Source organism: Eublepharis macularius, chromosome 7 (genome assembly GCF_028583425.1).
Source record: "Eublepharis macularius isolate TG4126 chromosome 7, MPM_Emac_v1.0, whole genome shotgun sequence".
In the NCBI taxonomy this organism is placed as follows: Eukaryota; Metazoa; Chordata; class Lepidosauria; order Squamata; family Eublepharidae; genus Eublepharis; species Eublepharis macularius.
The window spans coordinates 34,894,451-34,908,705 of NC_072796.1; the positions used below are offsets into that span (position 1 = coordinate 34,894,451).

Below are 14,255 nucleotides of genomic sequence, written 5' to 3' on the forward strand. Positions count from 1 at the left end.
AAGGATTGTAAATTAAATTATATAATGAAGGGGAAAGACATTAAGATTTTTACCATGGTTAAAGTAATAACAAGTATAGCAAATAATAACGTACATAAATTAACGGGGGGGGGTGTAGTGTTGTTGGAAGTCAATGGAGAAAAGGGGGAGGGGGAAGGGTGGGGTTCTATATTCGGAAGGATATGATTTGTATGTACTAAACAAAACATTATATTACCTCATCCAATAAAAAACTTTAAATTAAAATAAAAAAAGAAAGGGAACTGAATAGGTGGGTTAAAAAGCAAGAAAATTAAAAAGTGCTTGGAGAGATTTAAATGGACAGTGCATTATATAAAGAGAGAAAGAAGGAGGTGTGTGGTTATTCAGTTTACCTTTCTATGGATTGATGTCTATATTGCAAATTTTCTGAAATATTGACCATGTAATGGACTATCTTGTACATGAATCTGATACTAATAAGTTTTTTCCCTTTCTTTGTATTTTTGAAAAATTAATAAAACTTATATTATAAAAAAACAAAAAACAAATTAGGATCATAATTGCCCAAGAAGGCTGCAGTTTGTTTAAATACCATTCCCCTCTTTTCACTTCATCTACCATCATTCACAGCCAGGGGAGCAAAGGAGTTTGAGAAAGGTATAGCAAATATATCCTCAGGCTCCAATGGGAAGAACTCCATAATTTTTGTTTGTGTAGTGGTTGCGAAGCAGGAAGAATCTTCCTGATCTTCCCTATCTTGTAAGCATTTCCCAGCCCCCATGCTTTCCTGGTTTGAGTTGCTAGCTGACACGCTCAGCTACTTTGTAGCTTCAGACAAAGATTCAAAGAATTCCTATCAACTATCAACTATATGAAAAGGTTCACTTGTCTGAAGTATTCAGACAGGTGTAAATTAAGTGGCTACAGGAATTTCAAAATAATTCAAGCAGTAGAAGCCTTCAGCGGTATTGCCTCTCCGTCACCATCTTTTTTTCTATTGTGCTACATCTGGTAACCACCAGCATTACTGTTCCCATTTCCACCTCCTATTAGCAATCCACATTGCAAAGCCTAACAGGAATCACCCATCCTCAATACATAATTCATTCTTCAGAGGTTGCAGGATATTTGACTGATCAGTGTATTGCTTCAGAATTGTAATAAAACTGAACCTCTACTGGAGACTAATTGGATAGGTTAGTGACAGGATATAGTAATGTACTGAATACAAAGAAGAAGAGAAAAAGATCCAGCAGGGGCCAGGAAGCTCTATATAGGCTGATTCCGCACACGTTGGATAATGCTCTTCCAATGCACTTTATCAATCGTTTGAGGTGGATCTTTTGTTCCGCACACAAAAAAATCTGTTCCAAATGATCTATAAAGAGGATTGGAAGTGCATTAGCCAACGTGTGCGGAATCACTCATTGACAGAACTGTAGGGGAATTACTTCTTGGCAGGTCTCATGTGCTGTTAGAACAAGAGGCAGAAATCAACTGATAAATTTTTTCTCTTCAGCATGAACTAAGATTGGGGGCTGGGTCATCATCACTCGTTGAATTTTTCCTGCCATTCATCAAGAAAACTGGCCACAGTAGTTCATATGATGGTCTGCAAATTATTTGAAACAATGAATGTATAAACAATATATTTGAAATGAGTATATAAACAATTACCTCACTGTGTGTGGTGATGGAGAGCATAAAATAGTATTTTAAATGCTTTATTAATTTTTTTTCACTGCTGTAGGTAAGACTTCATTTCAGAGAAGCCACTATTACAAGTCACTATTAGGGAGACTGAGAACTAGGAATACAAACCTATGTGTAATTAGAATAACTATGAATGTCTACAGAATATCCCATGATATGCATATCTGAACACGTGGCTATACATTTTTATCTATGCTCATAAAGGGAATCACAGGCAAAGCATGTTAATTTCTTCTGATTAAATCATCTAAATCAACAAACTATATTTTATTTTGCATAATCCTTGGGATAAAGATGGTCAAGGCAATCAAAAGGGAACGGTCTAATATAAATTTCATTAGAAAACTGGCCTAACATTTAAGAGATAAAGAAACTTTCCTGGAAATAAGCCCAGTTGAATAAAATCTTACTATTTAATTGAGTAAGAGTGTCTCAGACAACTGTCTTTATACCCTGGTGCACCACCAGAGGGCACTGCCGCAGAGGAAAGCCCAGGTAACTCAACATATTGCTCCAGAAAACATGCCATGGTGGGAAGCCCAGGCAGGGAACAGGAGTGGAGAAGGTGGCAATGCCCACGCCCCTTCTCCCAGGCGGGATCAGGAGCAGAGCAGATGGCAATGCCTGTCCCATTCACTCAGCTGGAATTAGGAGTGGAGCAGGTGCCAATGCCCACCCAGTGCCTTCATCTGGGTGGGATCAGGCACAGAGCAGTAGGCAATTCCCTTCTTCCCTTCACCCAGCAGGGACAAGAATTGGAGCAGGTCGCAATGCCCACCTCCTTCAACCTACTGGAATAAGGCATGGAGAGGTGGCAATGCCCACCCCATCTTCACCCTGTTGGAAGCAGGCGTCAAGCAGGCAGCAATCTCTGCCCCCCTTCAACCTGCTGGAATCAGGAGCAGAGTAGATGGTAATGCCTGCACCCTCTTCACCCATTTGGGATCAGGAGCAGAGCATGTAGCAAAGCCCACCTCCTGCCTTCGCCTGTCAGGATCAGGCAAGGAGCAGGAGGTAGTGCTCACTCCTTCCTTCACCCAGCAGGGAACAGATGGTAATGCCCACCCCCTTCACTCAGCTGGGATCAGGAGCAGGCAGCAATTCCTGCCCCCCTTCACCCAGCCATAATCAGGCGCAGAGCAGAAGGCAATGCCCATTTCCTCTTCAGCTGGCTGGGATCAGGAGTGGAGCAGGTGGTAATGCCTGCCTCCCTTTACCCGGCCTGTATCAGACGTGCAGCAGGTAGCAAAGCCCACCACCCCTTCATGTTGCTGAGATCAGGTCTGGATCAGGTGGCAATGCCCACCCCCCTACTTCACCAGCTGGGATCATTGATGGAGGAGGAGGGAATGCCTACCTGCCCACTCACCTCCTTTCTAGAGCCTGTTGTATTTCCCCCCACAATGGGCTTTGTTTCTAGTAGGAATTATATTTGAATAGACTCTAAGAATTACATTCAAATTTGACCAGACAAACACTCTGCAAACAGAGGAAAATGAATTATATGTATCTTGTCAGATCTCAGAAGCTAAGCAGAGTTGTGCTGGATTAGTAATAGAATGGGAGACCTTCAATGAAGACCAGGTTTGCGGAGGCAGGCAATGGTAAACCATTTTTGTTAGTCTCTTATTATGAAAACCCCACCAAGAGTTGCCATAAGTCAGCTATGACTTGAGGGCAGGCTTCACCACCACTGAAGGATAGTGACTAGAGATGGGCACGAACCACAAAAAAAATGAACCATGAGGTTCGTGGTTCATGGATTTTCATGAGCCAAGAACCACAAACTGGCATGAACTGGGGCCAGTTTACGAACCAGTTCATGGTTCGTGGGGTTTAAATGACCCTTTCCGACCACTTAGCAGCAGCAGGGAAAGTGGCATTTGACAGTTTAAAGGGCCCTTTCCTGCCTTGCAAGTGGCAGGGCCCTTTAAACTATCAGTTGCCAAGTGGTGGGGGGATCCCCCCCTCGCTGCCTGCCAGCTGATAGTTTAAAGGGACCTGCCACTTGCAAGTAGCAGGGCCCTTTAAACTGCCCAAACCCCAGTCCCAGCCCAAGCCCCCGCCCAGCCCCTGAGGGCCCACGGCGTCCTCCCCCTTCTCCCATGAGGGGTGGGGAAGCCATTTTTGGTGGCAGAGGAAGCCAAAAACGGCCTTCCAGTCCCTTAAATGGCCACTGTGGCTGCCATTTGAGGGCCGGGAAGGGCATTTTCACCCTCCTCCGCCACCCTGCAGGTCTGCGCAGTGGTGAAAGAGGCCAAAAATGGCCTTCCTGCCCCTTGTGCGAGGAGGGGGAGGACGCTGCAGGCCCACAGGCCAAGGTAAGGTTGGGGTAGGGCTTGGGCGGTTGCTGGGGCTGGGGGGTGGGGGTGGGGGCTGGGGTTTGGGCAGTTTAAAGAGCCCTGCCGCTTGCAAGTGGCAGTTCCCTTTAAACTATCAGCTACCCTGCCGCCTGCCAGCTGATAGTTTAAAGGGACCTGCCGCTTGCAAGCTGCAGGAAAAGTTTAAACTGCCCCTTTGTGACCCAAACGAACCAGTAGATGAGTTCATGGAAGTTCATGGAAACGAGCTTCCACGAACCACTGGTTCACAAACCACGAATCAGCCTGGTTCGTGTGTTTTTTTGGGTCATAATTCGATTTGTGCCCATCTCTAATAGTGACTTGGATTTATGCATCGCAGTTTGACGTGCAAAATATTGTTAGCATAAAGGGAAGCAGAGTTTCAGACATTTAATATCTGGGCCCAAATCTGACATCCCAGTGCAGGTCAATCAGCCAAAATCAGGGCAGGTCCAGCAAGTCTAGCAAGGAGGAGAGGGCAGCATCAGAGCATACAGTAAAAGCAGCAAGCTAGGTGAGACAGAGTCACAGGGAAGAAAATTGTCCAGATCCAAGGCGGACTTCAGAAGGTCTCAGCAATCTCCAGAAAGCTAGACAGCAAGAATTTGCCAGGAGATTCTTAGTAATTCTGTAATTGGCCAGCCAACTCTGCTTTGTACTGTTATATCATAAAATCTCCTTCATAAAATTATAGGGAAAATGCTACAACAGAATTTCTGTGAGGGAAGTTTCTATGCTACTCTTGGATATTTTTTTTCACTAAATTTTCCACTGGAATGAATCTCATGATATTTCATTCATGACAGGGTGAAGCCTGGGGAGGTTTGTCGAGGGAAGGGAACTCAATGGAGTATAATACTATAGAGTCTATCCTTCAAAGCATCCGTTTTCTCCAGGGAAACGGATCTTTGTTATCTGGAGATAAGTTGTAATTACAGATCTCTGGATCCTACCTGGAGGTTGGCAACCCTATTTAAAGTGCCTGAAATTAGAAGCAAAATAAGAAAATATAGAATTCAGAATCAGTTTACTTTTTGAAGTCTATAACATCCTTGGTTTACTATACAGCTGTAAAGCAAATGTATGGTATTGTTTAAGGGCTAAGAAATCTTCCCATAGAGATGATAACATTGTTGAATGTTATGACGAGGAGGAATGGACTATTAAAGTTTATTTCTAGTTCTTCCATAATTGACTCTACCACTGTACCAGTGGCTGTTGCAGTTTCTGTACCTTCTTCGTTGACTTCTAGATAAGCTTTATGAACTACCCTGGAAATAAAAATGTCCTGATTTTCAGACATGCCAGTTAAATCAGCCTTTCCTCTTGTAAAAACATCCTTCATTCCTAAAACTTTTAAAGCTGGAAGGAGTTCATATTGTACTTCGAGCTTCAACTTCGGCAGCAAAACAATCAGCTGTTCCTCCTTCATGTTTGATGGAGAGGTCCATTCTTTAAATTTTGCATAGCTGAGTTGCTTCTGAAGCTGTCCAGTAAAAACAGAACAAGCAACAAGCAATGAATATTAGTCTATCTATATAATTGAGAAAGTGTGTTCCAGACTATACACTATTATTCTGGTATGCCTGCATGGGAGCACCAGTATAAAAACTGTGTCGGAGCCAATGAGGCCTCCGAAAGGCTCCCCTGCCCACCCATTTGGAGGGAGCTGCAGTGGCAGGGCTGCCCCCCCCTCTGGAGGGAGCTGCGGTGGCAGGATGGGCAGGCAAGCCCACCTGCTCCTCCGGAGGGAGTTGCAACAGCAGGGTGGCCAGTCGAGCCTGCCGCCCCTCCAGATGGATTCAAGGTGGCAGGATGGCTGCAGCAGTTCCCTCCAGAGGGGCAGGTGAGTTCACCTGAACGGAGCTGCACCGGGTGCATTGGCAGGAGCAACAGCACCCTGCTGCCTCCTCCCCTCCCCCTACTGCCTAACACGTGCCTCCAGCGGTGCGGCTCTGAACTGGGCTGCACTGGGCGAGTTGGCAGGCACAGCAGTGCCCGGCTGCCGCCTCCCCTTCCCCAACAGACAAAACCCGCCTCCCTCCTGCAAAACATGCCTCCATCCTGCCCAGTGTGGCTTCGAATGGGGCTGCTCCCGGTGAGTTGGCAGGCGCAGCAGCTTCCTGATTCACACCATGCCGTCTGCTCTCCTCCCCTACCCCAACCTCTGTGAACAAGGGCCAGTTCTCCCATCCCTTTGTTGGCCAGTAGACCCGGCCGCCAACCCCTTGGAGGCCAGGTCTACCTCCCCTTTCTTTACTGGTCTGGTAGACCTAGCCTCTGGACCTTCAGAGACCAGATCTACTCACCATGGCTCTCCTGGCAGGGTCGACCTCGCTTCCATACTCTTGAAGCCCAAGTCTACTGCCTGTAGCATTGCTAGACCAGTAGATCTGGCCTCCAGACCCTATTTTTTTGTAGGGCTGGTACACCTGGTCTCCATACTCCCAGAGGCCAGATGTACCTCCCATTCCTTTGCTGGCCAGGTAGACCTGACCACCATTACCTCAGGGGGCCCATCCAGAATGGGCTGCTACTGGGCCCAGGAGCCCACCAGGGTGCCTGGTGCCACCCCCCAGCAGTGCTTCCCACCTGCAGAAGGCTGTTTTGATCCCAACAGGGCTGCAGCGGGCTTCTGCCAGAAGCAGGAGGCCGCCAGGGTGCCAGGCCATGGCACTCCATTTCTGCAGCGGTCAGATTCAGCACCAACAGGGCCAGAACAGGCCACTGCTAGCCGCAGGAGCCCACCAGGGCACCTAGCGCCTCCCCCCAGTGGTGCTTCCTGCCTGCAGCAGCCCAATCCAGGGCCAATAGGGTTGGAATAGGCTGCTGCCGGTCGCAGGAGCCTGCTATGGCACCTGCCCCCTATTGCAGCCCTGGGGAGGGGGCAATGCCAGGCCCAGCCACCTTGCTCTGCCCCCAACCAAATCAGGGTGTGGCAGGGGCAGCAATGCCTGGCCCACCTGCCCTGCCCTTTCTAGAACTCATTGTAATTTTGAATTTTAAATTTTTCATCAAGTTGGAAGAATATTTCCATTCAAGCTTTTGTTTGAAAAATGTTTGGATAAACTGCTGAACTGGTTTGTTAAAAAAATTTTTTGTAAAGGCTTTGCTTTATACTGTAAGATTACAGAGAAAATGCTAAATAGTCAATCTCAGAGCTGAAACAGACGTGATGAAAAACCTAGGTTCAACTCGTGTTCTCTTACCTCAAGGTTTGGCGGGAAGTGTAGGCGTCCTTGCAGGTTAAAGTTTATGCAGCTCCGAACCACACGGCTTCAGGTGGGGGCCAGGCGAGCGAGGGGGAACATGCAGTGATGCCCTCACCCAGCCCCCACAGAGCGATGCCAGGCTGCATGGGGAGAGCAGGAGGAAAGGCCCCTAGAGCTTTGCTGCATCTCCCCCCCACTTGCCTGCCTCCCACCTGAAGCTACGTGGCTCAGAGCTGCATAGCTCGCCATCGCTCTGTGTGGGCTGGGCAAGGGGTGGATGGAGCGACAGTCCGTTCGATGGGGTAAAGGCAGAGCACGCTGGGCTATGCAACTCTGGGCCATGTGGCAGGGGCCAGGTGAGCAAGGGGGGGGGAGATGCTCCGGGCGCCTTTACTCCCGGCTCTCCCGGTGCAGCTAGGCGTCGCTTTGCAGGGGACAGGCCGGGTGAGGTGGGGGGAGATGCTCTGGGTGCCTTTCCTCCCGGCTCTCCTGATGCAGCCAGGCGTCGCTCTGCAGGGGCCAGGTCAGGTGAGGGGGGGAGGGGAGATGAAGCGATCCTCTGTGTAAGCGGGGAAGGGAAAATGCTGCGATGCACCTTGAGAGCAGGAGGAAAGGTGCCCCATGCCTGCACTTCACTCCCTGCTGCTCTGTAAATGCTAAACTTTAAGCTACAAGGACGCCTACATTTCCCGACAAACCTTGAGGTAAGAGAACATGAGTTGAACCTAGGTTTTTCATCACGTCTGTTTCAGCTCTCAGATTGCTTAATTTGAGAGGGTAAGGAAGGGAGAATCCTGAAGCAATGCACCGGGCACTCCACATCATCTGCTCTGGGGTCCTTCTCCTTTTGTTTTGTGGGTCCCATTGGAAAATCCAAGTCCATGAACAGTGAACTATACGTTTAACTCACTGATATATTGTGGCAATGTTAACATTAGAATTTAAAAATCAAATTAACAGCAGAAAGCACTTTGAGAACTGGAGCAACAATTAAAATAAATGCATGCTTCTACAAGAATGCTTTTAAAAGTATAGGAATATGAGTGAAATTTAATGTATCACTTAACTAACTGATTGGATTATCAGAAATACAGAGCTAGTGCTGTTGTGCTATTTGCTCATGAGAAACCCCCCCACACACACACATTCATTTAAAGGGAAGTATTCAGACATCAGATCACATTACCTGGTCCAGACCTTCTTTATCATCTGGCAGCAACAAGAGCATACTTAGATCGCCCTGATCATAAGGAAGTTCAAGAACTTGCATTTTGGGGTTTTGTATTTGAGCCCAACTAAAAACATCTTTCTGACGCATCATTTGCACATTTTTCCTTTGATTCTGAAATAAATAAAACAATAAGGTGTGTTACTGACCCATGAAGGGACATCGCATCACTACGTTTTCTTGGCAGACTTTTGTTACGGGGTGGTTTGCCATTGCCATCCCCAGTCATCTACACTTTACCCCCAGGAAACTTGGTACTCGTAAAATAATGCCAAAGTAATAAAACAATGTAATGGACTGTGTTACCAAGGAAATTTAAGGGATAGCTACATGTCAAATCAAGAGTGGCCAGTCCACTGTAATGAGTTGGTCCTCTAAGTATGACTTAAAACAAGTGTAGAACAACTGGTCTCTCTTGGTCACTGCATGCATAACTCTTTTTTTCTCTTTCTTGCATTAAGTATACAATTCACCTCTGGGGTGGGATATGTGGCTGCTTGCTGGTGGCACCCCCATGTGCCTACCCGCCAGGCCTTCCAGAGGCTACTTTCTGGACAGAAGTAAGGTGGGTTATGTCAGCAGCTGCCAGGCCTGGTGGGCTGGAGAAGGTGGTGACGGGCCATCTCCCATCTAGGGGGCAGGGTGTGTGGCCGCTCACTGGCGGCACCCCCATGTGCCCACCCACCAGGCCTCTGAGAGGCTACTTTCCACCAAGGACATAAGGTGGGTGATGTTGGCAGCCGCTGGGCCTGGTGGGCTGGGGGAGGTGGTGGCAGACCACCTCCCCTCTAGGTGGTGGTGGGGTGGCCACTCACCAATGGCACCCCCATGTGCCCACCCACCAGGCCTCCCAGAGGCTACTTTCTGCCAAGGCCGGAAGATGGGTCATGTTGGCAGCCGCTGCATAACCAAATGACCCAGCAACAGTCTGCTAAGAAAACCCTCCAGCAAGACATGGTGGCATACATGGAGGCCTTGCACAAACACACAGTCTGGTGAGTCAGAGACACCAACATACATCCACCAGATGGGGACATCATGGCATTTGGGCCAATGCTGTTGTCCACATCTCATGTGGTGCATAGGCTGTTGCCGCCCAAACACACCGGCTGGATATGGAGCATTGGACGTTTAGGTACATGAGATAGATAGGTTTCTCAATAGCTGTACGGGATAGGTGCACAGGATAAAGAGATGCATAGATACATGGAATACTTGTATTGGATTGACAGGAGGGACAGATACCGTGGAGACAGGTGGATTGCATAAATATCTGTGTTATCCCATCATTAGAAAGTTGGAAGTAAAGAACCAAGGGTAGGAGGTGGGGCTCACCCCTAACATGTAGAAGCGGAGGCTCACATGTTGGCCATCAAGGCGGTGGAGGATGCCCCCCCATTGTGAGGGAGGCATCGGTTCCCCTAGGAAAGGGGATTGTGGGCAGACAGGTAGGTGCCCACATGGGGAGCTGTGGGCTGCCACCCGCATCACCACTAGCCTGCTGTCACAGACATGGCAGTCTATTCAGCACCCTACAGAAGACTGCAGTTCCACAGAATCCACACCACTCAGAGACACCTTACTTGTGCAGGCAGTACAGGCACTACTAATAAGCAGTGTCGGATGCCCTCCGCATCGCCCGCCTTCCTGCCTTTGCGGAAAGGACAGGAGTCGCGGGACCCATTCCCCCCTGCTCAGAAGGGACAGCAGGTGCCATGTATAGGGGGCACCATGCAGCATAACCGTATCAGCAACTGCTCTTGAGCTGCCCCTTATGCCCAAAACCAGCATCAGCAGACAGTACCCAACTTCCAGCCTTCACAGAAAGGGCAGGAGTCACGGGACCCATTCCCCCCTGCTCAGAGGGGACAGCAGGTGCCATGGAGGGGGGGCACTGTGCAGCACAACTATACCAGCAACAGCTCCTGAGCTGCCCCTTGTGCCCCAAACCACCACCAGCAGACAGCACCCACATTCCTGCCTTCACGGAAAGGACAGGAGTCATGAGACTCATTCCCCCCTGCTCAGAAGGGAAAGCAGGTGCCATGGATAGGGGGCACCGTGCTGTACAACCATATGTGCAACAGCTCCTGAGCTGCCCTTCATGTCCAAAAGCAGCAGCAGCAGACAGCACACACCTTCCTGCCTTCACAGAAAGGGTGGGATGGATCCATTCCCTCCGGGCTCAGAGGGGACAGCAGGTGTCATGCAATGGGGAGCACTGTGCAGCACAACCATATCAGCAACAGCATTTGAGCTGCCTTTTGTGCCCCAAAGCAGCAGCAGCTGACATGACCCACCTTCCTGCCTTCGCAGAAAGGATGGGATGGGCAGGACAGGAGAGGTCGTTGGGAAGGGTCAGAGTGGTTCCATCCACAGAGGGTGAGGTTGTAAGAGGGACCATCCAGGAACTTGTCAGGGAGAGGACACGATGGGCAGGACAAGTCGTGGGGAAGGGTCATTTGGGCACCATCCAGAGAGGGAGAGGTTAAAAGTGGGACTATCAGGGAACTTGTCAGAGAGAGGAGGACAAAGGGTTACCGGCTGCATTGCAGAGCAGGACTGGGAAGGCCCCTTCATTAGCGAGCCATGAGCCGAGAAACCCACTGAGTTGTGGGGCAGCGGACATGACTCACCTTCCTGCCTTTGCAGAAAGGACAGGATGGGCAAGACAGGAGAGGTTGGGAGGCTTCTGAGCGGTTCCAGAGAGGGAGAGGTTGAAAGATGGACCATCCGGGAACTTATCAGGGATAGGGGGACAAAGGGTCACCGGCTGAATCATGAAGCAAGACCAGGAAGACAGCTTCATTGGCGAGCCATGAGCCAAGAAACCCACTGAGTTGTGGTGCAGTGGTGGCAGGCAACTTGACCCGCCTTCCTGCCTTCATGAAAAGGATGTGAGTCACGGCATGGGACCCATTCCCCCCTGCTCAGAGGGGACAGAAGAAGGCGCCATGGATAGGGGGCACTGTGTGGTACCATACAACTGCATGCGCAAAAGCAGCTGAGCTGTCCGTTGTGGCCCAAAGTGGTGGCAACTGACAGTACCCACCTTCTTGCCTTTGCAGAAAGGATGGGATGGGCAGGACAGGAGAGGTCATTGGAAAGGGTCGTATTGGTGCCATCCAGAGAGGGAGAGGTTGAAAGAGGGAATGTCCAGGACCTTGTCAGGGAGAGGACAAAGGGTTGTTACCAGCCACATTGTGGAGCGGGACTGGGAAGGCCCAAAGGTGGCAGCAGTGCCGTGGTAGTCTCTCGTGCTCAAGAGCAGTGACAGTTGACATTGCCCACCTACCAGCTTTCATGGAAAGAACGGGATGGGCAGGACAGGAGAAGTAGTTGGGAAGGGTCATAGTGGTTCCATCCAGAGGGGGCGAGGATGAAAGAGGGAATGTCCAGGACCTTGTCAGGGAGAGGACATGATGGGCAGGACAAGTTGTGGGGAAGGTTCAAATTGGTGCCATCCAGAGAGGGAGAGGTTGAAAGAGGGAATGGGAACTTGTCTGGGAGAGAAGGAAAAGGGTTACCAGCCGTGGAAGCAGCCCCGAGAACTGAGGGGGGCTAGAGCCCGCTGCAGCCTAGAACCACAATAGACTGAGATTGCTCAGAGCCCAGGTAGGTAGAGGTCCACGGAGGGATACCCAAGTAGGTTGACCTTGACAAAGGTCAACATGTTCACCAGGTCTGGGTGCAGAGGTGCGCAGCGGGGACAGAGGAGGTCTCCCAGGTGGGAGAACACCCGCTTGCTCTGTACGCTGGTGGGAGGGCAGGACAGGATGTTGGTTGGCATGATGGACAGGTCTGGATATAGGGCAGATTCCCACTCCAAGGGGTGGGAATGGGGGGGCTCAGTGGGCTCCACAAGGTACTCTCACACCATGGCCCCCTCCGAGTCCTCCACTGTGAGAGGTGTGCCCACTGTGCTGCAGCCAATCACACCGATGAGGCTCAGAGATCAAGTGAGGCCGTTTGGGAGGGTCTCTCCTGGTGTGGCTCTCTTCCCACCTCCTCCTCCCCCTCCTCCTCTTCTTCCGCCTCCTCCACCGCCGCCTGCCCCTCACCCCTGCCCAGTTCCCTCCGTCCTGCCTTCTCTTTCTGAAAACGGAGCACTGCTGTGTGGAGCTCCTTTTTTCCAGCGCTGCATCTGACCCACCTGCATGGCAATGCTGCCCTTGATCCGGGGGTCACAGAGGGAGGCCATTTGGTGCTGCACCTCATTGCACAGAGGATGCAATTGCTTGGCCACGCATGCCTGCATCCTCCTCATAAAGTCTCTGACCCTGGGGAGCAGCTCTTTCTCTTGCTCAAGATCCTTGGCCAGGAGCTGGGCGTGCCCATGGCTCAGGGGGATGACCTGACCCAGGCTGGCCTTGTAGGAGCACAAGAGCTCGGTGGCATCCTTAAAGGGTTTCAGCATCCGGGACATCTGGTCAAGGACTCTCCATTCCATGGAGCTGAGGCTCAGCTCCCCTCCCCTCCTCAGAACGTCCGTGGATGACAGGATGTCCTGCAATGGGCCTTTTGCTCCCTGAGATGACATACGTCGTAGGTGGAGTTCCAGAGGGTGGGCAGATTCTGAAAGAGTTGGTGCTCAGGGTCCACCCTCTCCATACCTCTGGAACAGCTCGAGGGAACAGTTGATGCTGCGAGAAAAGTGGGAAGTGATGCGCCAGCAGCTGTCCAGCAGATTGCGCGTCCACAACGTTCCCTCATCCCAGCTGTCCCTTGGCTTGCTCCCCAGCCCGAGAACGTCCCTCATCACCAGGTGCAGCTTGTGCACCATGCACACCAGGCCTGGGAGGAATGCCTTTTTCAGGGCTGCCAACATGTTGCTTCCTGCCTCTGTTATCATGAAGCCACGGACAAATCCTTCCCCCCCTGGCTGTCCACTCCTTTAGAGCCATCTTTACAGTGGTGATGATGTTCTTCCCAGTATGGACATTGTCCATCCCTGGGCCTGGAGAAGAACTACCCTGTAGGCTGGTGTCAAGCATGGCACCTTTTTCTGGGTGCCAGTTTTTGGCCTGGGGTGGTGGACGACCTCTGGTTGCCACCAGTGGGCAGTGATGGCAAGGTAGCCATGATGGCAGCCACTCCAGAGGTCTGCTGTGAAGTGTACTGTTCGGCCTTTGGCAGCTGACAGCTCCCTGAGCACCATGTCTTGCACTGACTGGTAGAGGGCAGGCAGGACTCGATGCCCAATGGTGCACCGTGACAGCATGGAGAACCATGGGGTGAAGTGCTGAAGCAGCGTCCATGATGGATAGGGGGTATCCTTGCAGGGCAATTGTCTCTGCCACAATGCCTCCTGAGCCCTTGACCTCATCCTTTTCAACGGCACTATCCCCGACCTTGATGGAACAACCTCCCCAAAGGCAGCCTGCCTGACCATTCTGCTCCCACCAGCAGCACCCTCGGGGCAAGGCTTCTTTCTTGGAGTGGCTTCTGGTGGCCCTCCCACTGTTCCTGGCTTAGAGGAGCTGGTGGCCCTCTCTCTCTCCCCTGCTGGATATTTCGCTGGCTGAGGACGGAGACCACAAGCTCGGGTGGTGAGTCTTCAGGTGCCTAGTCAGGACTGTCGATAACAGGTGCTTTGGGTCATTGTGCCTGCATACTAGGCCATCACAGACAAGGCACCGCACCACACGGGGGTCATTTGGAAGGGCCTGAAAGTGCCTTCATACAGAGAGTTTGAACCGTGGCCCACTAACTGTTCCAGGGGAAGGAGGATGAAGGGTTACTGGCCGTGCTGTGGAGCTGGCACCAGAAGATGGAGTG

The 14,255-nt window shown here is 50.7% G+C and overlaps 1 protein-coding gene across 1 annotated transcript in view; it reads right to left on the reverse strand.

Annotated features, from left to right (window-relative positions):
* Positions 1–4,478: 4,478 nt before the first annotated feature.
* Positions 4,479–14,255, reverse strand: part of LOC129333905 (serpin B4-like) — a 29,013-nt gene continuing 19,236 nt past the window's right edge. The window contains exons 6-8 of the mRNA XM_054985844.1: positions 8,436–8,591; positions 5,247–5,523; positions 4,479–4,498 (exon numbers count right to left, since the gene is read on the reverse strand). Coding sequence (XP_054841819.1) covers positions 4,479–4,498; positions 5,247–5,523; positions 8,436–8,591 — 453 coding nt within the window. The remainder of the gene's footprint in view (positions 4,499–5,246; positions 5,524–8,435; positions 8,592–14,255) is intronic.